The 27,541-nt window shown below is 40.4% G+C and overlaps 1 protein-coding gene across 1 annotated transcript; it reads left to right on the top strand.

The window, feature by feature from the left end:
• The first annotated feature begins 3,159 nt into the window (after positions 1-3,159).
• Positions 3,160-19,064, top strand: RUBCNL (rubicon like autophagy enhancer). Its single transcript, XM_049778783.1, has 13 exons — positions 3,160-3,704; positions 6,617-6,699; positions 7,166-7,376; positions 9,085-9,186; positions 9,916-9,982; positions 10,502-10,628; positions 12,194-12,330; positions 12,687-12,751; positions 14,864-15,102; positions 15,927-15,988; positions 16,834-16,987; positions 17,691-17,781; positions 18,760-19,064. The coding sequence occupies exons 1-13, from the start codon at positions 3,182-3,184 to the stop codon at positions 18,870-18,872; spliced, it is 1,974 nt and encodes a 657-aa protein (XP_049634740.1). The 5' UTR covers positions 3,160-3,181; the 3' UTR covers positions 18,873-19,064.
• Positions 19,065-27,541: the final 8,477 nt, after the last annotated feature.

Genomic DNA, 27,541 nt, shown 5'->3' with positions numbered 1-27,541 from the left:
ATGTAATTATGGGTACTTGTGCTAATAAACTCAGAAAAGGTAAAAGGAAAAAATAAAATGATTTTAAAGATGTGTGACAAAAATTCCCCCTCTTCAATTTGTTACAAAGACCCATTGATGGGAAAAATATCAGATAGTGATCAGTGGACTAAGTAATCTGTTGGTAAAGAGCAGTCAGGATTATGATGGTCTCCTGCAGTCTCACAGCATGAATCTGCAAAGATACAGGAGGGAAATGCTGAGGCCAAAATAGAAGGTGTTAGAGGGATAGAGAACAATATGAACAGACATCCATATATCCACAGTTGATCAGTGCTCTTCACTGGCTGCAGTAGCAGAGGGGCCTAAGGCCTCTCACAAAGTGATTTCCGCAAAGAGCCGTGGGCACCAGCGTTTGGGACCCTGTTCTGAGTCTTCATCTAGCTCTGCTTCACTACCTGGTTCTGTCCCACCTGAGGGGTCCTCAGTTTGATGAGGCTGAAGGTTGAATTGGTGGAACCTACATCAATTGAGAGCCTAGCAGCTGCTTTGCAATAGTATGCCCCCTGGTCCCGTTACATTAGAAACTTCTGGATTTTTCTGTACTTTCGGGATATTAAACTCCACAATCTTCCCATCTCCAGCACTGTGCAAAGACTTCCGGGGGTTGTCTCTCTTATAGCTGTCCCATGAACAAAAATATCCTCGTTAGTGTCACTTCTGTTAACGAATCCATAGCCGTTTCAAACATTGAACAATTTAATAGTACCTAAGACGTGGATTGCCAGCACTGGCTTATCTGTCTCCACGTTGCTCCTCACACCAGGTTCTAAACTGACCTTGGAAAAGTCTTTTGAGTAAGAATTTTTTTTTACTCTTATATCCTGGCACACGTTTTTCAGACATCTTTAATGCAATTTCTCTTATCCTTCCAGGTCTGGTACCAGCCTTAGAAAAGTCTTTTGAGTAAAGACTCTTCACTACTATGAAAGCACTCTTCCCTTCTTGGGTGCATGGGAGAATTTTTAACAGATATGCCAGGTTAAGTTCATCTTGAAAAATGTTGGTAAATACTCCAGAGCAGTGTGAGGCAATTCAGAAGGGGAATTATGGAAGCTAATACTCCAGTGGAAGGCATAGCACATTTGGTGTAGCAAGCAGGGCTGACATGGCCATACGAGTTTTGTTATTCAGTACCCTGAGAAATTTGTTACTCTGCTCACTATTTTGGAGTTCTTATGTCCCTTTCAGGCACCATTCTGTGGGATCTCAGCTTGCAATTTCACATAAGAAATCAGACAGAGTCATGGGAAAAGGTTTATTTCAGCCTGGGGTTATTGAGCAGCTTCTTGAATCTTACTGAGTCAGCCAAGTTTCATTTTCTGCTGCTTTGTCTGCCACTTTTATTAGCCACAGTTTAACATAAATCACCTGAAGGTCAGGTTTGGCATAATTAAGGATACTTGTGCTAATTAACTAAATCAATGAATTGATTAAAGGGTGAAAGGTGAAAGTAAAGGTGATTTTAAAGCTGTATGACAACACTTCACTTCTGTCCATCTGTAGTACTGCGAATAGTGGTACTTCCATGAAAGTCAGTTCTATAGCTATGGTTTTTATCTCCATCAGAGGTAAATTCATTCAGGTCATACCTTTACTTACTTAGGCCCCCATATACAATCTAGATTTGATGGATGTGACCTGACAAAAGGCAAACAAGGCTGCAGTTGTCAGAGAGCTGAAGTTAAAAGTGGAAGGTAACAGGAGTAAAAAAATACATCAGGAAGTGAGAGGTACTATGATGTAAGTGAAGCAATCAGTAACAGGGAACTACATCAAGAGTGGTGATGAGGAAAAGTTTCTGTGAGGAAGTAATTCATCAGCCTAGCTGGCAATAAGATGACGTTGGTGTTAGGTGTGCAATCATTTGGAGAGGAACTTTCCAGGCAGAGGGACTGATCAATGCCTCTTAGGGTATAAGACTCTACACCTGCTGTAAGGCTGAGATTTATGGGGTCGGTGGTGGCCAGAGATCCAGGACCTGTCCTGGCTTTGGAACAAGGTAAGGATCTGAGTTTTATTTTTAGTTTTAGGGAAAGCTAATAGCAAGGTTTGATTAGAAGAATGATATCTAATTTTAATTTATAAAATTCTCTCTAATATAAATTGCAAGATTTGGGGTATCAACAAATGGTAGCTATGTCTCCTGAGATGAGAGAAATCAGGGAGTGCATTTGGGGAAATTTTGAGTGTGTTTTGGTATTTGATTGTGATGCACCCCCTGCACAAGTGCCAAAGAGGAAGTCAGCAACAGAAATTTATCTGGTAGTAGTCTACACCCCTAATGATAGTATTTAAAGCCTTGGAATGGATTCCAAAGGCTTACATTCAACTAATGTCCATATGTGCACTCCACTACTGTTGTTGAAGTGCTTTCAGATTTACAGTGTAAAGGACAGTGGGAAAAGAGTAGAAGGAAATATTTTCTGGGTTCTGTGATAACAAGGGATACTTCTCAATTCTGTAGACTTTCCTCAGTGTCTCACCTAATAAAATTAAAAACTGAGGTTAAATGGCAAGTCATTTTAAAGACAGTATAAACTTAGAGTGTGTTCTTTTTAAAGTATAAGTTAATCATAAATTTACATGATATTGCATCAAATTGTAAACTAATGTTACATAAAATAATTTTAGTATATTGTTCTTAGCTTCACGTCTCCTGCCTACTTTACTGAATGTGGGATAGATAAAAATATGAAAATGTATGGAACTGGAGAGAATCATACTAAATCAAGCCAGTCACAAAAGGAGGGACAGGTATAGAATAAATTCTTTCATATGTGGGATATAAAAAATACTAAGGAAGCAACAATGATCTAAAGCAACAAAACCTGAGAGTCAGTCTACAGAACTGAGTTCCAAGGACAAGGAGACTGGTGGGTGGGTATGAATTAACAATGAGAGTATGATGGTGGAAAGCAAACACTCCAGTGGAGGATATAGCATTGGAATATTGTATGCCTGAAACCCTATCATTAACAGTATTGTAACTCAAGTAAAATTGTAAAAATGTTATTAAACTCTTATCTATCTTGAATATTCTTACTCATTGCAGATAAGCTTTTCAACTGGGTATATGATGAGTTCAAGTTCCTAATCAGGAGTACAGGAGAGTTCACACCAGCCAGAAGAGACTCAAAAGATGGTTTCCCAGTCTACTGGCAAGCAGGACTGTCCTCTGGACCCTTTGAAAGAGTTTAGCAATGACTCTGGCAATATTGATGGCTTATCCAGCCTCCTGAATTTTCACCATCCCTGTGGCCAATCAGATGTCAAGGTTAGTAGGCATAAAGCTGCCTGGATTAACCCCACACATGCACAGCAAGAGTTGCCAGATTTTCCTGCCTTGGTGCCAACAGCAGAAAATAGCAGAAGCTACTTTATGCGGGAAACTGTCTCTACCTTGTACCCTCCACTGCTGTCACTGGAGCACACCAGTACAAAGGCCTCAATTTCAAAGGACACTGTGGATTCTATGGACAGTTCCTTGGCCCTTGGTGCAAGTAAAATGTGCAGTGAAATCTCTCTGACTTCATCGGAGGAGCAAAATGAACTTCCATCACACTGTTTGAATATGCCTCTTTCCAAGATTTTGGCCACCTCCCCACATCCTGAGACTGGCAGTGATTTCCTGCTGCCCCATCAGATGGCTTCCCAGGATACAGGTAACTTGATCTGAGGATCAGTTCCCTACCTATAGAACTATAGTTTTTAGGAGGGAAAAATAGGTGGTCATGGTTTCCACTTGGACCAAAAGCTAATGTATTCTCTCATTTAATGTTGTTAACTCAACACTTTGATAACAGTGAAATATGATACTGGCTTTCTCCTTAGACTTCAAGGAAAAGCAGGCATTCAACTTTGTTGCTTATGGGTGTCACCTACCAACTTGTGCTTATTGCCAGGAACCTACAGTTCTTTCTCTAAGGAGAGATACTTAGCACTCTAATTTTCTGTGGTGGTAGAGAACTGGGCATTGCACAGGTGTTCAAAGCTCCACCTCCTTCACACCATGAGTGATACAGGATGCAAACTGATCTTGGCTGTATGTATATGCACAGAGTGTTACTAGAAAACAGTAAAGTTTAAAAACAATAACTGTGGGCCAGAGAGATAGCACAGAGGTAAGGCATTTGCCTTGCATGCAGCCAATTTAGGAAGGACGGTGGCTCAAATCCCAGCATCCCATGTGGTTCCCCATGCCTGCCAGGAGTAATTTCTGAAAGCAGATCCAGGAGTAACTCCTGAGCACTCCTGGGTGTGCCCAAAATAAAACAAAATAAAATAAAAACAGTAACTGTGGTGCCCACACACCCCTCAAATATATATAAACTTAAATAAAGGGCTCTGTGGCTGTGAAGTAGTGTCTAATCCATTCAAAATGCCAAGCTAGAATTAATAAATTATTATTGTTCTAACTTGAGGCATGCTTTTATGTGTAAATAGCTATATATTTTATTTTTGATTTATATTAATTTTTATTTTTCTGTTAGAACTCTCATTTAAAAGTCAATGAATTTTTAAAAGTACTTTGCTTTAGAAATATTTTTAAAGTTGCCTGCTCTGTGTGAATGCTTGTATGTAGGAGTGGGGTTTATTTCTATAGGATTAGGCAAAAGTTGTACTCACCGTGGATATAACTTAGTGGTACACAGAGCCTACAATATTAGGCCTTTGCAACACACACACATGCACACACAAGCATTTGCATGCACAAATGTGCAGAGTCCTTAGTGATCTGTTTGCTTTTCGTTAGTATGGGGGTGACAATGAGGATAATGGGCATTTGCCACTATGACAGATCTTTCCATTTCTATATTTCCTAGATTTTCTAGGCTGCTCTTTCTAGAACAGAAAATCTTCCTGAGCCCAGACACATTTCCTAAACTGTAAGAAATAGCAGTCCAGTGTCTGGTCACTGTATGTGAGCTGTCCATTCACCCAAACATTTACATGCCTAACTTCCTCACCTTTTACTAGATGAAGATCCCAATGGAGGGGGCAAAGACACTTCAGTGCAGCTAAAAAGCTGGTGCCTAGATGCTTGGGAGGGTATTTACTCTACCTGACTTTTTTTTCTGTCTTTTTTTTCCTCTCAGAATGCAGAAACTTTTTTTTTTTACTTAATTCAGATCTAATCAACCTCCTGGCTTTACACATCAAATTTTCATTTTTTCCAGAGCTGCTTTCTTGCTTGAGCAGCAAAGTGAAATCGATGTTATAGAGCCTGTGTAGCCTTCCAACCTGATAATTATTACTTACCAAGCCTCATGTGTTCTTAAACTAACAATCCCCTTTCGGGTCAGTCTCTGGGAGATGGGGAGATGAGATGAGGGACTGGAATGAGTGACACTGTTTGCCTCTCTGTGCCACTCCTGAGAACTGCAGAATCAGCATAATGTGGGACTCACTTCTCAGTTGAAAGTTGAAACAATGAAGCTCTGACAGAAAGTTTCTGCCTTTACTGCTGCAATAAAAAATCAGCCCTTAATACTGCAATAAGAAATCACACTACAGATATTCTTTTATTTTTGAGTGTGTTGGCTGCCAGTCATAGAGTGACTTAAGGGTGTAGAAAGGCTGAGTCAGCTGGACATACCCTTTGCAGTTTCTTCTTGCTACTACTAGAGAAAAATCATTTTAAAGGAGCAATGCTGACCCCTTAAAAACAGATATCTTTTCTGTAACAGAAAGTTTATAGTTAGTTGCAGTGGCTGGGAGAGGAGATTTCATACTTCTGGCCCTGCTTCTAGATTGCTTCTATTTCTCCTGTTTTGTTTCTTTGCTGGTTTGTTGTTGTTTTGTTTGTTTTTACTCCTGGTTCTGCGCTCAGAAATAGCTTCTGGCAGGCTCAAGGGACCATATGGGATGCTGGGATTTAAACAACCATCCATCCTATGTTGGCTGCATGCAAGGCAAACACCCTACTTCTGTGCCACCCTACTGCTGGCTATCTCTCCAGCTCCTGTTTTTTTTTTTCTTTTTTAGATTTTTTTTTGTTTTGTTTTTGTTTTTGGACCACACCTGGTGATGCTCAGGGGTTATGTGTTCAGAAATTGCTCCTGGCTTGAGGAACCATATGGGATGTGGGGGATCGAACCGAGGTCTGTCCTAGGCTAGTGCAGGAAAGGCAGACAGACGCCTTATGGCTTGTGTCACCATTCCAGCCCCTAGATATCTTTTATGACCCTTTTTATATCCTCCTAGATTATTACTACGTATCCTCATTTGCCTCCTTTCTGTGTGTTCTTTTGAAAATGATAACTTTTCTTTCTATATTCAATGGTTTTCTCTGTTCTTGTGATTCATACCTGTCTGTCCTGAGAAATTCTTCAAGTCACTCCAGTAGCCTTAGAGATCGTGATCATCCTTAAGCCAATAGCTAAAATATATAAAAGACCTGTGACCAGTGGTCTTTAATTTTCTATTATTTATTCTAAGATAATGCTAGTAGTTTGTGAATATGTGTGCAGGGTGGGGACAGTATGACAATATTTAAAAGCCACACCTGAGAATTACTCTTTTTCGATAAATTTTGGATTTTTTCTGTCTATGGCTAACAACTTTCTGTTGGCAGGTGCTGTTCAAGTCAGTAGAAGAAACACTTCTTTGAATTCCTTCCCATTAGAAGCATTTGTGCTCCCTGCTGATATAGAAAAGGTGAACATTTCTCTATTTTTATCATTTAAAACCACAGTTTTATTGCCAAAGACTGCTTATATGATACTGTTCTGACTTAAATTCTAGAAAGTTTATTTGAGGAGGCATGATCAATCCTTTTCATTTCAGTATTTGATTGGAAGGAGCATGAGATAGCATCTATGCTCCATGAAGGATATTCATGACTGATAAATGATGTCTACCAGTGGACTATCACCTACTCTTGGGGTTATGTCACACAGGAAATGAGTTTACACTATGTATGGCTTACTGAGGACTATATCTATGTATCTATAAGATATGGGTTATCAATTACATCACAATCCATAAAAGCTTAATTAAGTGAATCTATGCATTAAATCTTCTCAAATACAGCATCAACTCTTCTATCTAGTATACCTTCAATAAAAATAAATGTTAACTATACTGATGACTATATAACTCATCATTCTTTTTTTTCCTGCAGGAAAATGCTCACTTTTATTTTGCAGATATGATTATATCCACAATGGAGAGGATAAAATATAACATCCTGAGTCAACAGCACACAGAGAACTGGAACACAGAAGAAAGCAGTGGGTTATTTATGAATGATCAGGCTGAGTCAGAAGTGACTTTTTCTACCAATATAAAGCAAAATTCAGGGTCATCTACTTCTTCAGACAGTGGCTATGAAGGCAAGTGGAAAAATATGAAAAAATTATGTATTTTTCATCTTCTGTCAAATCTGTGTCAAACTTTTTAATAGTCTTTGTAATCTCATACTTACCTCTCTTTTCTTCTCTCCTTCTCTTCTTCCCATCTTGCCTCCTTCCTTCCTTCCTTTCTTCCTTTCTTCCTTCTGTAGTTTATGTAGTTATAATAGAGTTAAACTTTACGATATTATTGTACAAAATTACTGTAAGTTTCACCCACAAATTGACCATGACCCTCACCAATTTTTCCATGTCACCTCTAGTTTGATTCACCTCCCTCCTACAACTGCTAGGTAGACAGTTTTGTATTCCAAGACCTATTGTTTGTCATTTCAGATTTTTTAAAATTTATTTTGTCAAAATACTGTTTACTTTATGTATTATTTTGCTATATTTTGCAGAATGAGATCATCTAATATTTGTCCATCTCCTAACATTTTTTGTTTGTTTGTCTGTTTGGGGGGAGCACACCTGGTGATGCTCAAGGGTTACTCCTGGCTATGCGCTCAGAAATCACTCCTGGCTAAGGGACTCCAGGGATCAAACCAGGTCCATCTGGATCTGTCGCATGCAAGGCATAGGCAAATGCCCTACCGCTGTACTATTGCTTCAGAGTCCATCTCATGACATTTTTTTTGGGGGGGGGGGTTTGGGTCACACCCGGCGTTGCTCAGGGGTGACTCCTGGCTGTCTGCTCAGAAATAGCTCCTGGCAGGCACGGGGGACCATATGGGACACCGGGATTCGAACCAACCACCTTTGGTCCTGGGTCGGCTGTTTGCAAGGCAAACACCGCTGTGCTATCTCTCCGGGCCCTTTTTTTTTTTTTTTTTTTGGGCATCTCATGACATTTTAATATACTTTATTTATTTATATCTAGTTTATTCCTGAACCATAGGATTTTGCCTTTTTCCCCTCCCCCTCTGACTTATTTTGCTTAATATGATATATAAAAATAAAATATAAAAAACATAGGTTTTTTTGTTTATTCCCCTCTCCTTCGGACTTATTTTGCTTAATATGATATCTTTAGTTATATTCACATTGCAAGGAGCTGCATGATTTTATCTTTATTTACAGCTGCATAGAATTCCATTGTGTAGAGATACAACCACTATTTTATCCCTTCATCGGCTATTGACATTTGCATTGCTTTTATATCTTGGTTGTTGCACTAAGCGCTGCAGTGAACAAAGGAAAGAATAAAACTTTTAAACTTAATGTTTTGTGACTTTGGAAATAGAAACCAAGAAATGGAACTGCTGTGTCAAATTGGGAGTTCTATTCTGACTTTTTGAGACCTCTCCATACTGCCTTCCATAGAGACTGAACCAAAGGGCATTTCTAGCAATTGTAAATGAGGCTTCATTTTTTACAACATCCTTGCCAAAACTGTCTTTTTGCTATAGGCTATTCTCATTGATAGGAGATGATTACCTCATTGTTAATTTGATTTGCATTTCCTTGATAATAAGTGAAGATGAAAATGGTAATGGCATCTGTATGTCTTATTCAAAGAATAAATATTCATTTTTGATGGTTGTTGATTCCTTTACTTTTTAGCTTTGTGAGTACTCAAGTTAAAATTCTTAGACTCATTTCTCAATTCCTCAGTTTATTTGAGTGCTATAGATTATTTGGTTTATTTTACTTTTCTTATTGGTAAAACCTTCATCCTTTCTTTTTCTAGGTTGTGCTATGTTACAGGTTAGTCCTGTAGTTGAACCAACTACTCTCTATGAGACTATAAAAGAGGACTGCAAATGCGACTCGAATGAATTTGTTATTCCAGGTAAGATTTTGGGAGCTCTCAAGTCTGAGTTAGTTCCTCTCTTACCCGCTCATGCAATACTATGATAGAGTGGTGTTCATGGTCAGGTTATGGGGCTGGAGCCATAGAAATGAGGTTAAGATACTTGTCTAGGGTGTGGTCAACCTCTGAGGGGAATCTGGTAATCCTCAACACCACAGGGTCAGAGCAGTACCATATTGTGGGGCCTTTGCATTGAATCTCCCAAGAGGAGCACCACTTTGGGGAATTCTCTCTCATTTCAGTTTTAGAATTGAATGCAAAAGCAGATGTTCTTTATGGTCTCCTATCTGGCCTCTCAGTTATAATTTGGTGAAATTTTAGATCAGATTGTTTTGGTGAGATTTTCTCTTTGTTGATTAGTTTTCATCTCATAAAAGAAACCTCAAGAATACAGAGCTTAAAGATGCTGATGAAAAGCCTCTTTCAAAGGTGCAGGAAGATCTTTTTATGTTCTGCCTATAAAATTAGTTGTGAGGGCTGGAGCAATTGTACCATGAATAGGATGACTGCCTTGCATGCAGCTAACCAGAATTTGATCCCTGGCATCCCATATGATCTGCTGAGCCCGTCAGAATGATCCCTGAATCCAAAAGTAAACTTTGAGTACCACTAGATATGAACCCCCAAACCAATATGTAAGTAAACAAAATTAACTGTACTTAAGTGAAAAGGCTTGGAAGACCTGACTATTCTTTTATCTTTCAGTAGAATTTGAAAAGTTTAGCAATGCCACTGAAATTTATGGCTGTCCCTACAGCCCCTCTAAGAGGTATGTGTTTTATGTATACCAGCACTCACTCTTTTCATCACCCTTCACCTTTGAATTTCTCAATTCTCTGGTAACTTGGGCCAAGTTCACCAGGTGTTTATTATGAAAGGATTATCATTTGCAAAGTTTTTTAGTGATAATACGCATTCTGATTTAATCCCCATGGGTGGGCTGGCTTGGAATTTTGAAATCCTATTTTTTGATGAGAAATTGAGGACCATACAAGCTGTGCCACGGGACACATGCTGTTAGGTGCTTCTGGATGGTGGAGGTAGGGCTTGAGCACAGGAGTTCTGATTCTGAATCTTGTAATCTTTCACTCTCTCACTTTATCTTGTACCTTCAATAAATACAAGCTGCTGTTGAACATAGAGGGATTGTGTTGAAAGATAATCAGACTCACTTCGTATCTTATATCTCTTGTGAGCTTGAGAATAGGGCAGATAGCTGAAAGCCTGAAAAAGTTCTTTCTCATACTTCTTGTAAACAAAGTTTTTCTTATTTTCATTTACATTTCGGCCTAAGGTATATGTCCAACTTCAATTCTCCTGAGCAAATAGCCAAAGATTTGTACCAAGTATTCCACAAATGCTGCATGTTGTCAGCAGTTAATTATCAGCTGGCAGCTTCCCTGAATGTATCTGATTCCACGGTAAGTATCAAAATACATTGGCCTCGAACCAAAAGTGCCTAAGTTCTTATTTTGCTTTTCACTGCAGGTAATTATGTATTTCATTGTATGATTTCTCAGTGATGGGAGATATAGTTTCTGGGTAGGGTGATACTCAATATGAAGGACACAACTATTATTGAATACTCCAGGGACTGTGCTCATCAATTCATACTTTTCATCCTCAGGAGCATCCTGTTGAGCTGTTGTTTTTAGTATTTATCCAGGGGTCCTCAAACTTTTTAAACAGGGGCCAGTTCACTGTCCCTCAGACCATTGGAGAGTCTAACTATAGTAAAAACAAAACTTATGAACGAATTCTTATGCACACTACATATATCTTACTTTGCAATGAAGAAACAAAACAGATACAAATACAATATGTGGCCCACAGGCCATAGTTTGAGGACCACTTTTAAAATCTAGACTTTCAGTGAAGCTCATTGTGGTGGGACAAGAGTCAGGACCCAGGATGCCTTATTCAGAAATCCAGACTGGCACTCTGTCCTCTGACAGTGTGAAGTCTCCAGGGAGATGGGGAACTTGGTTGATAAAATATGGGTAGAATATGAGATAAAATAATGGTAGAAAAAGCACTCACTGAAAGTGCAGGGAGGATAATTAATTTTATGAGGGAGATCTCAAAACTTGAGCAAGTGTGAGGTCAGATGAAAACAGATGGAAGGACTTTCTAGGCCAAGTGTAGCTGAAGCAAAATAGTCAGGAGGTGCTAGGGGTTTCCATGCTTGGAGTGATTTGCTGTGACTGGATCTGGTAGTGAGATGAGATTAGCCTTTACAGGAAATAAGGATTAGGGGGTTGGGAGACAAATATTGGAGAAGCAATTACTCATTCATGGAGGAGTCTATATTTTAAATGCTAGTAAGTAAGCAATGGTTGATTGGGAGGTGGGGCTAAACTACTGAACATTTCGAAGCAATGACTGAATTAGAAGATCTGTTTCTTGGGAAATATGAGACAGTAGTAGGGAATAGATATTTGATTTATAGCATCTGAAAGAGCTAGAGCTTCTGCTCTGTACAAAAGCTTTCCATGGGGACTGTACATAGGGTACAAAGAGTATTTGGATTTGCACTTGTTTGACCTGGGTTTGATCCCCAGGTCATATATGTGATGGTTTCCCAAGCACCACCACTTTTAAAATCCCTGAGAAAAGAACTGGCAGTAACCTCTGAATATTGCTAGGTTAAGCCCCCAAGCAATCAAACAAAACAAATAAACAACAAACTACAAATAATAAAAAAAAATCTTTCCAGTTCACAAAGTCTAAGTTATAGTAGTAGGAATTCTGGAAATAAATGAAGTAACTGAAAATACTAAGAAATGTGCCCTTAGCAGGTGGGGATGTAAGCTGTCTGTAACTGGTTTTCCATACACGTAGACCTCCTCCATGACCTTTAGTTTAAAGCAGTTTTAATTCTTTATGATTCATTCTAATACTGAAAGCACATTTAAATTTCCTGTTTATATAAGTTCCTGAAATGAACTGTTTAAGTTGTTCCTAAATCCTGTTCCTTGTCATGTAGGTTGTTAACAAAGAGCATGGCTTTGAACCCAACACTGCGGTGGTACAGGATATTAAATTAAAGTTGAGGATGAGAGAGACTGAAGACTGGGCACCACCTAGATTTCAAATCATATTTAATGTTCATCCATCACCCAAGTAAGTTGGGGTGCTGACTGGGCCTCTAATTACTGTTTGGATCTCAGATATAGTTAACACAAACTCCTACCTGCCCACCCCCAAATGGAAGTAGGAGAAAACAAATGGCACCCTGCGGTCACTAGGACATTTGCTTTGTAGTCAGGAGACTTGAATTCAGTCCTCAGCACTTCGTGGACCCCTGAATACCATCAGGAGTGTCAGTGAGCACCGGAGCTAGGAGCAGCCCCTGAGTACCACCTGTTTTGACCCCTCCCTTCAGAGAGAGAGAGAGAGAGAGAGAGAGAGAGAGACAGAGAGAGAGAGAGAGGAAATTGATGATCTCTGATCTATGGCCTACTGTTTTCTATATTTAGGAGGGACCTTGCATTAGTAGCCCAGGATTTTCTCTGTGCTGGCTGTGGAACTCCAATAGAACCTAGTAAGTATGGATCTGGGTCATCTGTTCACACTTTAATAGCAGGATGAAGGACAACAAAGCTGGGCAGTAAGATGTTTTTGCAAGAGATGCTTTTGATGAGGAACTGCTGTAAGAGCTCGATGTCAGTGCACACACCTTTCCTTTATTGGGAGGGGTTGGTTTTGGGAACACATCTGGTGGTGCTTAGGGGTTACTCCTGGCTCTGTGCTCAGATAGCACTCTTGGCAGGTTTGGGAGACCATAGGGATGCTGAGGATCAAACCCTGGTTGGCCATGTGAGCACAAGGCAAATGCCCTACCACTGTGTTATTGCACTACCCAACCCCACCTTCCTTGAAGATATTAAAGTTATTAACAGGCTTCTTTTGGTCTCTGGATCTTAATTCCCTCCCCACTGAGTACTCAGAGCCAACCCCATGGCTTTCCTACTGGTCCCTGATGATGCCAAACTCACTCATGATACTGAGCACAGAACAAAGACTGATCCTTGAGCAATGCTGGGTGTGGTTCAACCTCATTCCTGTTTCCCCAAAAGTAATGATATTAAAGATGGGAAAGTTGCTCAAGGAATGGAACACATGTACCATTTGGAATATTCTGGATTGGGGTATTGTTTAATTTGGGAGCTATATTCAGTGATGTTACTTCTCAATCTGTTCTCTCAGGGATCATTCCTGACAATGCTTAGGGGACTAGTTGTGGTGCTAGGGTCAAATCCAGGTCACCCACATGCAAGGTAAATGCCCTGTCTGCTATACTACCTTTCTGACCCCAGCCCTTGGTTTTGGCCCCCATCAATGCATTCTCTCCTCTTGAGAAAATATAGAAATGTTTTCTGGTTCAGAACTACTGATTAAGAATAAACTATTTTGTGCTGCTTTTATTAAAGGACTAAGAAAACTGAATTTGGCAGACATAACTTAATCCTGCCTGCACTGATAGTATATAAGTAACTGCTATTAAAATGTTTGGATTTTTGATGTTTGGGCAAAAAATTATAATGGAAAATATTTTATTGGCTCCTTTGCCTGTCCTTCTCTTTCTTTGCTAAATTGGATCAGGAATGAAGAGTGCTGTCCTAGAACTCCTAATTTTTACTTTCCCTATCTGATGGAGGCAGAATCTAGACCCTACCAGATTCTCAGACCCTCGACCACCTGTTCTCTTGGCTCCAGTGCAGTGTATAATGTCCAGTCTCCAAATCCAGGAGTCTTGCTGGAGAGTTCTGTGCTCTGTCTACCCCTGTGTAAGGAACTATGATTCTGAAACTCTGACCCTAAAAAGAGCACCAGGCTCAAGAGGCCCTAGCACCTATACCCACAAAAAAGGTCATTGAGTTACCGAGAGAACTTGGGTGCCTGTCCATGTGGCACTCTGGGAAATGAAGAAACTGACAGGGACGTAGCAATTCTGGTTTTCCCCATCTCTTTTCCCAACACCTGTTCTACAAAAGCAAAGCTCATGATGGCCCTCATACAAGGCCTGGATCCCTGCCATATCCTCTGAGGCTGAGTGTAGGTGTACCTATCTGAGACCCACCCATTTCTGGGAGGGGTCTTGTGAACCGGATATTAGGTGTGACCTTACCTGCAAGACCCCGCCCATTTCTGGGAGGGGTCTTGGAAAAGTTAGATAAGCCTTGGACTGAGGGGATTCGGGGCCCTTTCTGCGCTGCTGGGCGCTCTGGTTTTTGGGTCTCTGCGTTCTGATCTTGGACCAGCATGGAGCCCAAAGGAAAGATGGCTGAATGAAGTTTAGATGCAGGGCCAAGAATAACTAGTGCTTGAAAGGTTATGAGTAGGCCACACATATGTGGTGAATAGGGCATGACTAAAGTTAATGCTTCCTGATGCCTGCCTGTGAGTGAGTCTTGATTTCGCCTTTCACCTGGGCCTGGGACTCTCCGGCTGGATGGGGTTGTGGAACCACGTGGCCTGGGATGGCAGAGAGAAATCCTTCACCATCCATCGCCATCCAGCCCCATCCTTAATTATTTAATTCTACAGCTGAGAATGGCTTCAGTAGCAGGAAAACAACCATCAGAGTGCGAGCCCTTGGTGGTGAGGGTAGATGGGCTGCTGAGAGGTGCTCACATTTCTCCCTGCTCCTCAGAGTTTGTGAAGCGGCTCAGATACTGTGAATACCTGGGGAAGTATTTTTGCCACTGCTGCCACTCCTATGCTGAAGCCTGCATACCGGCCCGAATCCTCACCTCATGGGACTTCAGGAAGTACCAAGTCAGCAATTTCTCCAAGCGCCTGTTGGACATCATTTGGCACCAACCTGTTATCAATCTGTTGAATGTGGGCCACAGTCTATTGGGGAAGGTGAAGGAGCTGGATCGTGTGAAAGTAAGCAACTGCCTTTGCATTAGGGGATTTCACACCCAGTTATGCTGAAGGTTTATTCCTGGCAAGGCCTTGGGTATCATATAGGGATAAAACCAGATAAGCCATGTGCAAGGCAAGTGCTCTCTTCAAACTTCTACATTATTTTTTTAAATAATTGCATGTATTTCAGGTGTTCAGAATGAGATGTGATACTGGTTTTATTATAAATAATGACAAGTCAAGATAATAGACATATCTATCTCCTCATGGAGTTGGCCATTTTTATGGAAAGAGTACCTGAAATCCATATTGAGCAAATGGTTTGTGTGGAACACAGTACCACAGTACTATTAACTGTAGCCTGCATGCTCTGTGTTCTCTCTTTCTACTTACTTATCCTAACTACTTGCCACTTCATGGCCTTTAATTATCTTCCTGTCTCCCCTTATTACCCACCTTGGTATATATGGTTTAAATATGTTTCTGACATTTTTTATATTTTCCATGTAAGTGACACCATGAAGTATTTGTTTTGTTTTTCTTTACATGTTTAGCTTATTTGACTGTCATAGGCGTACTGTTACAAATAACAGGATATCCTTTTATACATTGATTCTTCTCTTCTTCCTCCTCATCTTCCTCCTCCTTTTTCTTCAGCTTCTACTATTGTGTAGGATTCAGATCCCATGACGTGTTGGGACCTCGATTCAGTCATGACCCCTGCTCTATGGACCTTCTGCCAAAGGTTTATGTCAAAGGCATTAGAGAAAGAAAGTTATTCATGCCTTTACAATGCCACTGATCACATTTAACTCCCAACTATCCCCTTTGACTCCTCACCTTAGGAAATCCAGAAGCAACTTTTTCATATAAAGAAGTTGTTGAAGACCTGCAGATTTGCTGAGAGGTACCACTATTGACTGGCCCCTGAATTGGGAGGGATAGTGAGTTCTATGCTTTTCCTGACTCTCAGGAACCTTTAGTCTGGGAAAACAGTAGGATCAGTGCCTTGAATTAAATGGTTTGGCATCATTAGAGTAGCTGGTGTAGGCATGCAGTTCAGGAGATTTTAGTAATCTGTATGGAAATGAGGAGGTATGGGAAAGGTCATGGCCCATTAAAAAATGGAATATCTACCTGCATTTGTGCTTGCAGTTGGATGCCTGAGTCTTCAGTGCAGTGTTGGGCTCAGGGATCTGGTACACAGGAGCCTGCTTGTCAGAAGTCATCATCCCACTACTGGGACAAACAGATATGATCGCAGACTTGCAACTTGTCCCAGTTTCACTGTAGAATAGTCACAGATTTATGCTATTATCTAATCAAGAAAATAAGGTCAAACTATGATGTGAAGCTCTGATGGGAGGTGTATAGAAACACTAAAAATAATGTGTGGGGTTACTAAAGAAGAGGGTGTAACAATTATCTGGTAAAATTGTCCTTTCACCAGATAGGTCATTGGCATGAATAAGGGAGCAATTATGATCTTTGAGCATGTTTTTATTAGCTTTACTCTAGCTCTATCTCTTTAATCCATCAAACAATTTAAAATGTCTAACTTCCCAAGCAAACTTGTCTGCAACATGTAAAAATGGCAAATGAGGTTAACATGTTCTTGGAGATATTTTTAAAAATTAATAAATTGAAAAGTTAAAGGTGAACCCCAGGAGGATGCAAAGGCCCCTGTTCACCCACACCCCAACTGTTTTACCTCCTTCTTGTGGTAGTCCAGAGTTTTGCTTTTTCTCCCAGCACATTACAGGTGTTCAAGCAGGTGCCCAGCCACTTGACAGATGAATACCACATTTTCTCACTGGATGACCTGGTGAAGACCAAGAAGGGACTACTGGTGTCCTCACTCAAGTATGTTCTGAGGACTTCTCTTGCCCATGTGGCCAGATGTGAGGTGAGACTTTGGCAGGAGTGATACAAGGTTTTCTTGAGCAGTCTCTTAGATCCAGGCCTTGTGTGGATTGAAGGGTGGGAGTATTACCATCAGCAGCAAAACTAAGTCACTTAAGAACACATGTTTACAATAGCATCTTTCTCTGACATCTCAAACTACATTAATGTGGACATTTTTCATGTAAAATGGAGGCATATTTATTTGACCTGATCATTTGTTGTACCAGGAGATAACATCCTGCTCCTTCTAGAAACTGGAATCTTAGTATTTAAAAGTTGATGCTTACTTGGACTAGAGAGATAGTACAGGAGTTAAAGTGCTTGCCTTGCACTTGAAGGTCCTGGATTGGATCCACAGCACTGGATCAAGCACTGCTGCACCTAGAACTAGGAGTAATACCAGCATACCAGTCCAAACAACAGCAACAAAATTAAACAATGTTTCTTATTTAGGGGGATTTACTAAGAAGTGCTTATGACTTACTTCTGGTTTTTCCTTCTGAAATTACTTCTGGTAGGGCTCTCGGGAAACCACATAGGGTTCTAGTGCTCAGACCCAGGCTAGCTACATGCAAAGCAAGTGCCCTACAAATTATACTATCTTTTCAGCCCCAAAGTTGATGTTTCTAAAATTCAACGAAAGTACTAAGTCAGCTTCTTCATCAACAGAAAAATTTAAAGTTTACCACGATTTTTATTTACAGCTGTGCCAAGGAAAGGGCTTCATCTGTGAATTTTGCCAGAATCCTTCTGTGATTTTCCCATTTCAGACTGCAACATGCAGAAGATGTTCAGGTATATTTATAACTTCATCATTTAAGCTTGACAGGGTCATCATTTAAACATGAATTTTACTTCAGTCCAATAGCTTCAGAACAGTAGTCCCTTTGAAAAAATATTGTGCTGCTACTATGAGTTTGTGTGTTAGTTTGGAGAGATCAAAACCAACTTTGGGGTACATAAGGAGGAGGGTATTGGTGGCCTTCGTGTGCCCTTGTCTCAGTTCTTCTGTACTAGGGTAGTCTTACAGCCATTGTGATTGGCGTACATCCTGCTATTCTGAAGTTTTGTCTCTGGCCTTTTTGATATGCCAATGGCACAGATGAGTAGTAGTGATGAGAACAGTGGGTCATAAGGTCTAAGGCATTTACATCAGCAGTCAGACATTCACACCCTTCTCATCAAAGGTTGACAGACAGACCCTTGGCCCACTTGCTATTGCTGTCTGAGGAAACCACATGCCCTTAAACACTACTTTGTGAGGGGAGATCTGGGCTGTGAATTTGCTATCTTGGTCTTCGCCCATCACCCATTAGACTGTGCTGAGACCTTTGAGGTACAGAGTACAGCTCCCTAGGGAAGTTTCTCTAAGTTTGCCACCAGAGAGGTAACAGGATTGGGCAGAGGAGAAAGCTGAACCCTGGTGTAGTGGCAACAATGGGTCAGTGCTGCTCTCCTGGGAGTGTAGGGGTTATAGAGTTGGGAGGATCCTTAGCCTTGTCCTAAATGGGGTCAGGGATCTAGTCACTGGATGGGATCAGAGCCAGCAAGGGCTCAGGACAGCTCTCTCCAGTCAGAGCCATTTTGCTGTTCCTCATCTTTTGGATGTTTCTTAATCCCATTATGTTTCAATCTATGTGCACCTGCATGTGTGCATTCATGTGTGTGTGTTAGGGGGAAACTCTGGTTTGATTTTGGATTTAGCTTGCCTTTTATCTCCCTGAAGTAGGGATGAGTATGTGAGGAAGCTAATAGTTGTCCCCTTGCTTGCAGCCTGTAGAGCCTGCTTTCACAAAGAATGCTTCCAGGCCTCCCAGTGCCCCCGGTGTGTGAGAAAAACAGCCCGGAGGAGTCTTCTGGAAAATCTGCCTGCCTCAGCCACATGATACCCCTGAAGGTTTTGAGGAGCTACACAACGCCAATGTTTTTGTTATTGATTGCATTATTTCAGATAGAGAGTATTGTATAATAAGTACTTTTACTGTATATAGTGAATGTTTAAAGAAAGGCTTTCTCCTCTTTATTAAGCCTTTGTTTGTTACTGTTTACAGATGATCCATGTTTTTGCTGCTATTTTTTTGTTTGTTTGTTTGTTTCCCATGGGTACCTTAGATCCAATGGGATAGTCAAGATCATCTTGGTATAGCTGGGCACTGGGGATTCAGCTCGAAATTCATGCCTTTCCTGAATACTTCTTAAGGGAGGAATCATCTACCAGACAGGTCGGGATGCTCTCTCATCGGGGTGGGGGGTGTCCCTTAGAGCAAAGCTATTTATTTACCTCGGAGCATATTGGCAGAGCAGGGGTTTTACCTCAGGGTCTTGCACTTGCCTCATGGGTGCTTTTAGCCACTGAATATCTTCTGGACCTTCTCTACAAAGATTATAAGCAGTACAACTCTCCTGATCACTTAAGTGCACAAGATGCCACCAGAGTTTGAACTCTGCACTTGCCTTGGAGCATGTTCTAAGCCACTGAACATCTTCCAGACATTACTGCTACTGGTTTTTTTTTTTTTATGGAATGTGGAGTAGAAAGCATTTGAGGACATACTCAGAAGTGCTCTGGAGATACTCCTGGCTCTGTGCTCAGGATTGACCTTTGGCAGTACTGGGGATTCAAACTAGGGTCAGCAGAATGAAAGGCTAATGCCCTAGCCCCTGAACTATAGCCTCTGCTACTGTTTTCCAAAAAGTTTTATAAAAAAATACTTAAAAATTTTATTTAAATAGTTGTATTTAGTTGATGTTGGAGCCAATTTTTAATAAATTGTCACTAACAAGAACAATTAATCAGTTTCTGTTCCTATAATGCTTGTTTCAAGAAACAGGATTGTACTTTACTGAAGAAAAACACAACCAAAAGATGTTTCTAGAACTTTTGACTTAATTTAAATGCCATCTCATAATTATATCAGTCTTTTAGATTTTTCTTACTCTGAGGAGTGCACTTGATTCCTGCAGTTAGATCTGTTTCAAGGTAAGATTGGGTTGCTAAACTGTGTGTGTATGAAGGGAGCCTTTAAAGCAGTTATCTCCAGGAGGCACCCTCTCAGATGGTGTAAATCAAACTTAGTTAGTCATACAAAGTAAACAAATGCATATGTGAGTCTAACTTCATTCCTGCACTTTAGGATTTTGTCTTAGAGATTAAAAAAATCACAACAAAATATAAAGTATTTTCAGGCTTAAATAAGCTCTAGGAAAATATCGTTAATGGACAATTAAAGTCTGGTTATATATAGCTTTACTATCTTGAAGACATAAGTTAACAAAGTCCAGAATTCCTTAATTTATAAACGGGGCCAAGGGCCAAACCGTCTCAGGTGTATTAATAGTGTTTAAAAAGGACAGAACTAAATATCCAAGCCAAAGGTAACAACAATGGAATCAAGACACCCAAACTCAACAAGCTAAACTTAAAATGGGCCTGTAATTCTGACAAGCTGAAGGGCTAAGAGGGATGGTATAGGATGTGCTTGGGGAACATTGATAGAGGGAGGTAGACACTATTGGTGGGATTGTCCCTGATTCATTGTATGTCTGAAGCCCAGCTATGAAGGACTTTGAAAATCACAATGGTCTCAATAAAATAATTTTTTAAAAAAGGAATTCTTTAATTTATTATTGTTCTTTCCCTAATAGTCATTATTTGTGGGGGTTACTGTGCTAACCTCCACAACTTATTCGTGTGCTAACTTATTCCTGGCTCTGTTCTCAGAGAAATGTGTGTGTTTCATAAAGAACAAGTACCTTAACTGCCACACTATCTCTCTGCCCATATTACTTTCTTTTACATATTTTCTTAAAAAGGGAACTTATTATTTTTTTCTCTATCTCAGGGCTGCTGAGAAAGGGATCCTGGAACTTGGTTTCTTGATCTCTTCAGTCTGGACCATGGGTGTCAGACTTTCCAGGATAAATACACCCTAATGAAACACACTATAATGACCATCCTGAGCAGTAGGCAATAGAGTGGTACAGGTCACCCCAAACACCACAATGTACCATACATATGTGATTTTTTGTTTTTTCTGTGGGATAACATTAAATGCATACAAGAAATGAGCATATCTTTTAATCTACACCACTTCTTGTCAATTGTTTTTCTATCCCAAAGTATCTGCCCAAACTGTATTTAATGTTCATAATTTAAGCCAGCTCTCTTTTAAATAGAAATTCACAGATATGGGACAAGGTAAAACAAAACTGAAAACAGCAGTGTGGGATGTGGTTCAGTTGTAGAACTGATACTTTATGTGTGTGAGTCCCTGTGTTTGTTCCCCCAAGAACACACATGCAATTATTTTAAGATTCTTTTTCAACACCTGTTAGAAAACAATAATCAAGGTGGTATGTTGATTTTATGACTTCATGAGGTCTGTGACACTATCTCCACTGGGTGGGGGGGAGGTGGAATCAATTTACCTGGGTTCTCAAAGAGTGCACAGTTGCACAATAGAGCTAGTGCTACCACCTAAACCTACATCCTTCCAAAGTTATGCTTCAATCTATAATTCTTCTGTGGTCTCCTCAGATAGTATGACCCAAATTGTGATAATTTGTAAGAGGTGCTCAGAGCTGGTCAAACTTTATTTAGTGGCCTTGTGCCAAGTGCTTTCTCATATCTTCCCCACAAGTAGATGGAAGTTGCCTAGTTTCTCTATTGTACAAGTCACCCTGTGTCCAGAGTTCCCATGTTGGAAGGACTCAGTGAGTAGGAGTGTGAAATGTCTTTGTTATTAGGGAAAAGTACATAACTGCCCTAATAAGTGACACTATATTTTTGCATGATGGGGAAGAATGAAGCAAAAAAAAATTTTTTTTAGCAAACACCTAGTGGTGCTCAGGGCTTACTCCTGGTTTTCTGCTCAGCTATCACTTTTAATGGGGCTCAGGGAGCCATATGGGATATCAGGAATTGAGTCTGGTTCAGCTATATGCAAGGCAATGTAATATCTTTTCAGCCTCAAAAATGGAGCAATTAGGGGAAGGAAATAAAAGGTTCCGGACATACTCTTCATCTAAGGCCCATTTTTATAGGACATATTTGGAGTGTGTTGCTACCGAAGTAGGCCTGCCTTTTTCTCTCTTTTAAAAGTAAATATTATATCACTGGAAATATAACACAGTGGTAGGGCGTTTGCCTGTACCAGCCAACCTGGAACTGCACCAGCCAAAGGTCAGTCAGCATCTCATATGGTCTGCCAATTCTGCTAGGAGTGATTTCTGAGCACAGAGCCAAGAGTAACCTTTAAGTGCCACTGGGTGTGGCCCTAAAACTAAAAAAAAAAAGGAAAAGAAAAAGAATGAAGCAATTAAAATTAAACTCCGTGGGTTTTGCTGAGATCTAGCACAAGTGAAGACTCCTTCTCAGTATAGCCCACTTACAACAGAGTGGGCCCAAGGCCCCGTGTGGCATCTTGTGGTAAAATCATTCACTTATTTTGACATAATTCTCTTTAATGAGATTGTCCTCTTCACAGTTTCTGTCTAATTTCTCCTAGGATATCAGAGAAAGATAAAACTTGTTCGTCCTTGCTCAACTTGTACTCACTATAAGACACTGAGGTGCATGCTTTGGTTTTCATTCTCTGTCTTCCTGCACTTCTCTGGGAAGCTCTCAGAACACATCCTTTGTAGTTGTGACTCAGTCTTGTTTGGATAGGAAGTTGTGTCAGAGACATGACTCACAGAGACAAGCCACTTCACAACTACTCTGCTGCACTGACTCAAGAATTACTGACTTCATTCCCAGATGTTACCATTTTACCTACTTGCACAACTCAGGGCAAGCTACTTAAATTCTTCCAGCTTCTAAGTAAAATGAGAGATTTAAAAGTTAGAGAATAAAAAAAGATTAAAAAGTTAGAGATTAGAAAACTAGGGTTTAAAAGTTAGAGAGATAATACAGCTTTGCATACATCCTGATTTGAATTCCTAGCACCTAGCACCACATACATTATGAAGTTATTCCTGAGCACAAAGCCAAAAGTAGTCCTGAGTAGTTGCAGATTGTTGCTGAAAGTGAATAAAAGAGGGGGGTTAATTAAGATATGTAGTACACATGGGGATTAGAAATACAAATAAAGTCTGTCAACAGAGACTAACAGAGAAGGCTTCAGTGATTGGTAGTAATCAGGTCTACACAAATTAACCAAATTATACTGCCTAGTATCTATATTTTTCAGTAAACTACACTCTGAGCCTTTATTTGCAGATGATAAAGTGAAGATTTGGAGAATAACTACTGCTGTGGGTTTAATTATGTCCTACGGGTTGGATCCCTGTGACTTCTTTGGAAATGGTTCTTTGCAGATGGAGTTAAGATGAGATCAGACTAGATAGAGTGAACCCTGGTCTGATGATTGTGTCTCTGAAAGTAGAGGGAAATATAGATACAAAAGTTTCTGGGAGAAAGTCATGTAGAGAGAAGCAGAGATTGGCATGATGCTAAAATTTAGCCAAGGATGCTAAAGTTTTCCATCAGCCACCAAAAGCCAGGAGAGAGTCCTGGAATAGATTTTCTTGAGTCTCTAGAGGAACCAGTCCTCTGGAGTCTTGAACTTTAGACATCCAGAACTGAGGGAATAGATGCCTGTTGTTTTAATTCAGACTGTGGAGACTGATTGAAATCTTTAGAGAGGAGCACACCTGATATTGGCAAGGTTAAGGAGTATTATGGGAGATGAAACATCTGAAAGGACAGGCACCTTTCCCCAACTGTAACAGTCCTGTAAAGTTTGTTATTTTCTTTGGGGCTTTGGAGCCTCATCCAGCTGTGGTCAGAAATTACTTCTGGATCTTTGTTTAGGGGCCACTCCTGGAGGTGCTCTGGGAACCATATACAATGCCAGAGATTCAAACCAGAATCAGCTTAGGTTCAAGGAAAGTAACTGTAACCCCTGTATTATATATCCAGCCCAGTTTGTTTTTTATATGACTCATACTAAGCAATTTTCTGGGACATCAATTGGGTATCCTACCATTTTTTGGGGTGGTGTCTCACCATTTAACTCTATTCTGAAGCTATGCGACTGGGGTGAGTGTCAGAATCAACAGGCAAAAGGCTCCATCAAAGGGGCTGCCACACTCCTGCACTCCCTGAGGTCTCAGTCACAAGTCTAACTCTCCATATGACTCACAGACTCTCTCTGACCTGGCAACAATTTGTAGGTTCCTGAGGAGCCCTTCCTTAGGCTTCTAATGGATGAGCTATCTAAAGGTGGAGGAATATGCTGAAGAAGTTGGGTTTGAGAAGAATGATTGGGGTGGTACTAAAGTTAAACAAGCCAACATTGACTTCCATACTTTTTATACTCTGAATCTATTATCAGCATCAAATGATGCCATTATGGGTGTGCACATTGATAAGTATTTTAGTGAAGATAAATATAGACTAGTATCAGGGCTCTAGTCTTTGAGAACACTGTACCTGACTGGAAGTGACTTTCCAAAGAACACTCTCTAGGGATGGGGATTTGGTTCAGTAAAGCACATACATTAAAAACTATATTTGATTCCCAGCACTGCAAAAAAAGAAAATGGAAGGAAAATAGGGAAAACGTGAGCACTGCTTTGCCTGTAGAAAACCTAGGCTTGATATCTGACACCATATGGTCTCCCAACCAACAATGGGAGGGGCCCCTGAGAACAGAACCACCTTGACCACAATAAGACACCCACCCTAGCAATATAGGGTGTGGCTCAAAACACAAAACAAAATTCCCAATATTTTCTCTTTATCTCTTTAGGAAGTTGATAACCACCAGGTTGTCTTGGTCATTAACTCAGGGCCTCTTTTACTTTTGACCCAAGAATTGGTCCTTTGTTTTTTATAGTATTCCAATCTCTCCTGTCACAGTTGGAGTGATTCTCCTAGACTGCTTCTATCTCAGTAGGACTGTTTGCAAATTGCCAACTGAATATCAATCATTCTTCCTTCAGAGCATTTAACACAAATTGTAATCAATGTATTTATCACTCCTGGCAACTACTATCACCAACTGTCTCTAAACTGAGAGTAGAGCTCATGTATATTAAATTCTGATTTAGCATAATTTGGCATCAGCCTCTCAATACAAAGAATAAATCACTGATCAAGATAAATGAGAACATCAGGGAGAAGAAAAAGTAAGAGGAATTCTATTAATTCAGATGTAGTCAGAATCCAAAATGCAAGCACAAACTGCTTTGCTGTTGCTGAAAAAAGCAGAAACTTAGCTGCAGACTTATGACCCACAGCCCTTCTCCCCTTCGGGAGAGTGATGAGCTATTCTCAGACTCTGCTATGAGAGAGTTAAAGCCCAGAAAATGCCATAATAACCTGAATGACACATTGGGGTCTTTTCAATGAGGACTTCAGGATGGGAAATGACTATTCCCAGAGTACCTTTTGATGTGGCTTTTGTGCCTGAGACCCCACTCTGATCCTTCACAGGAGATCAGAGAGCAAGCTGATGATTAACTGGAAGTGTTTATTCTTGTGAATGTGTGTTTGTAGTGCTAGTGAAGGTTGCCCAGCCTGGGGGAAACTCTAAGGAAAGTGTGTGTGTGGGGGGGGCTATTTAAATGGACCCAAAGTTTTTGGTTTAGACTAATTCCTTTAATGAGATCCTCTAGGAATCCCCATGAATCTTTTTTTTTCTAAAGAATTCAACCTTGGGGCTGGAAAGATAGCATGGAGGTAGGGTGTTTGCCTTGTATGCAGAAGGACAGTGGTTCTAATCCCAGCATTCCATATGGTTCCTCGAGCCTGCCAGGAGTGATTTCTGAGAATAGAGCCAGGAGTATCCCCTGAGCACTGCCGGTGTGACCCAGAAAAAAAAAAAAAAAAAGGAATTCAACCTTGCATTGGCATATGCCAAACTCATTTATTTATTCTATTTCCTTCTGCTGCCCAAGATCTACAGATATATACAAACAGGGTAATGGGTTCTTCCAGCCTACAGTCAACTACTGAGTTTGGGGATTCAGAAAGTCATCCTTCATTCTCGGGGATAGTCTCTATCAACAGCACCAGAGCCATGTTTTCTGGTAAAAGGAGAGGGAACAGATGAATATTCACTATGCAACTAGTTTGTGGTAGAGACTGAGGTTTTATGTGTTTAAAGGAGTGGGCAGAGAAATTCTTCCTGGGAAAGTGGCATTAAATCTAACTCTTATTATAACAAAGAGTAAAAAGTACCTAGAAATCTGTTTTTTTTTTTTCTAAAAACCAGAAAGGTCACAACAGAAGCTAGTCAGGGTCAGAGGGTGAAAAAGAGGCTGGATTAGTACAAGTTGTCAAAGCCATATTAAGGAGTTTGAATCTTATTCAGATATAATATGAAACATGATAAGGTAAGAGAAAGAGGCTGCACCATTTTATTTTATTTTATTTTATTTTTATTGTTGTTTCTGGACCACAGCCTGCAGCACTCAGGAGTTACTCCTGTCTCTGTGCTCAGAAATCACTTCTGGCAGTTTCGGAATCTAACCCAGGTCAGCCACATGCAAGTCCAATGCTTTTCCATCTATACTATTACTCTGGCCCCTGTTGCACTGTTTTCTCCTGGAAGAAGGGCATTGAAAGGAAAAGAAATTCAATGGCCAAGTGATTCAGGGAAGGTGATTTTAAATCCAGGTGAGAAATAATGGTGACTGCAGTGGTGGTGGTGGAAGTAGGGAGAGGCTGTTGGTCTGTCCAACAGGTTGGTGATTGAGAAGACCCTGTACAAGACTTACACTCTAATGGGAGTGAAGGAATGCACTAAGTGAAGAAGTGGCCTTAACACTGATCACAACTAAGTACTAACTCAGCCTAGGAGACAACTGATTGAAAGGACTATCTACTTCTTCTATTTCTGCTTTATTTCTGGGATGGTTAATAATTGTTCAGAATTGTTCAGGAAAAAAATCAAGTGCCACCGGCACTTGACTGCAGGTGGCAGCATTGCTCAGTATTTTGAACTTTCCAAACCAGCTCTGGGGGCTTCTCTGTGATGATGTCTTTGACTGTTGATTCTTCCTGGGGATCCCCTTCCTGGGCCTCTAGGACTCCAATGATTTTTCTGTTGTTTCTGTTGAGTTTATAAAAGACTTCTATTTTCATCTGTTCACATTTTTTATTGTATGATTGTCTTAAGGTTCTTTTCCAACCTCTTCTGCTGCATGTAGTTGCTCTGCATTTCATCTTCCAGTTCATTGATTCTGTCCTCAGCTGCTGTTACTCTGTCGGAGAGGCTTTCCATTGAGGTTTTCAGTTCAGCTACCATGTTTTTCAGATCTTCTATTTCAGTTATGTTTTCTTTGATTTCCATGAGGATCCTCAATATTTCTATTCTAAACTCCTTACCTGAGAGATTAATTAAATGGTTGGTATTTTGGGGTCATCACAGCTAACATCTTCATTCTCTGTGCATGGTGTCTACCTACGAGGTTTCCCCATTGTCATGCTTGTAGTGTGATTTTTTTCTGTGTATTATGGTGCGGTTCATTAGTTAGAAAGAGCACGCAGCCGCAAAGCAAAGTGGAGCGGCCACGCTCCTCTGGAGCCTCTAGGAGAGAGTTTTTG

This window comes from Suncus etruscus, chromosome 8, assembly GCF_024139225.1.
Source record: "Suncus etruscus isolate mSunEtr1 chromosome 8, mSunEtr1.pri.cur, whole genome shotgun sequence".
NCBI classification, from domain to species: domain Eukaryota; kingdom Metazoa; phylum Chordata; class Mammalia; order Eulipotyphla; family Soricidae; genus Suncus; species Suncus etruscus.
This window is presented reverse-complemented; position numbering and strand designations above follow the sequence as displayed.

Coding starts and splice junctions, on each gene's coding strand:
- RUBCNL (XM_049778783.1), top strand. CDS start 3,182: ATGGTTTCCCAGTCTACTGGCAAGCAGGACTGTCCTCTGGACCCTTTG. Junction 12,752..14,863: donor TGGAACTCCAATAGAACCTA/GTAAGTATGGAT, acceptor CCTGCTCCTCAG/AGTTTGTGAAGCGGCTCAGA. Junction 16,988..17,690: donor CCCATGTGGCCAGATGTGAG/GTGAGACTTTGG, acceptor TTTTATTTACAG/CTGTGCCAAGGAAAGGGCTT.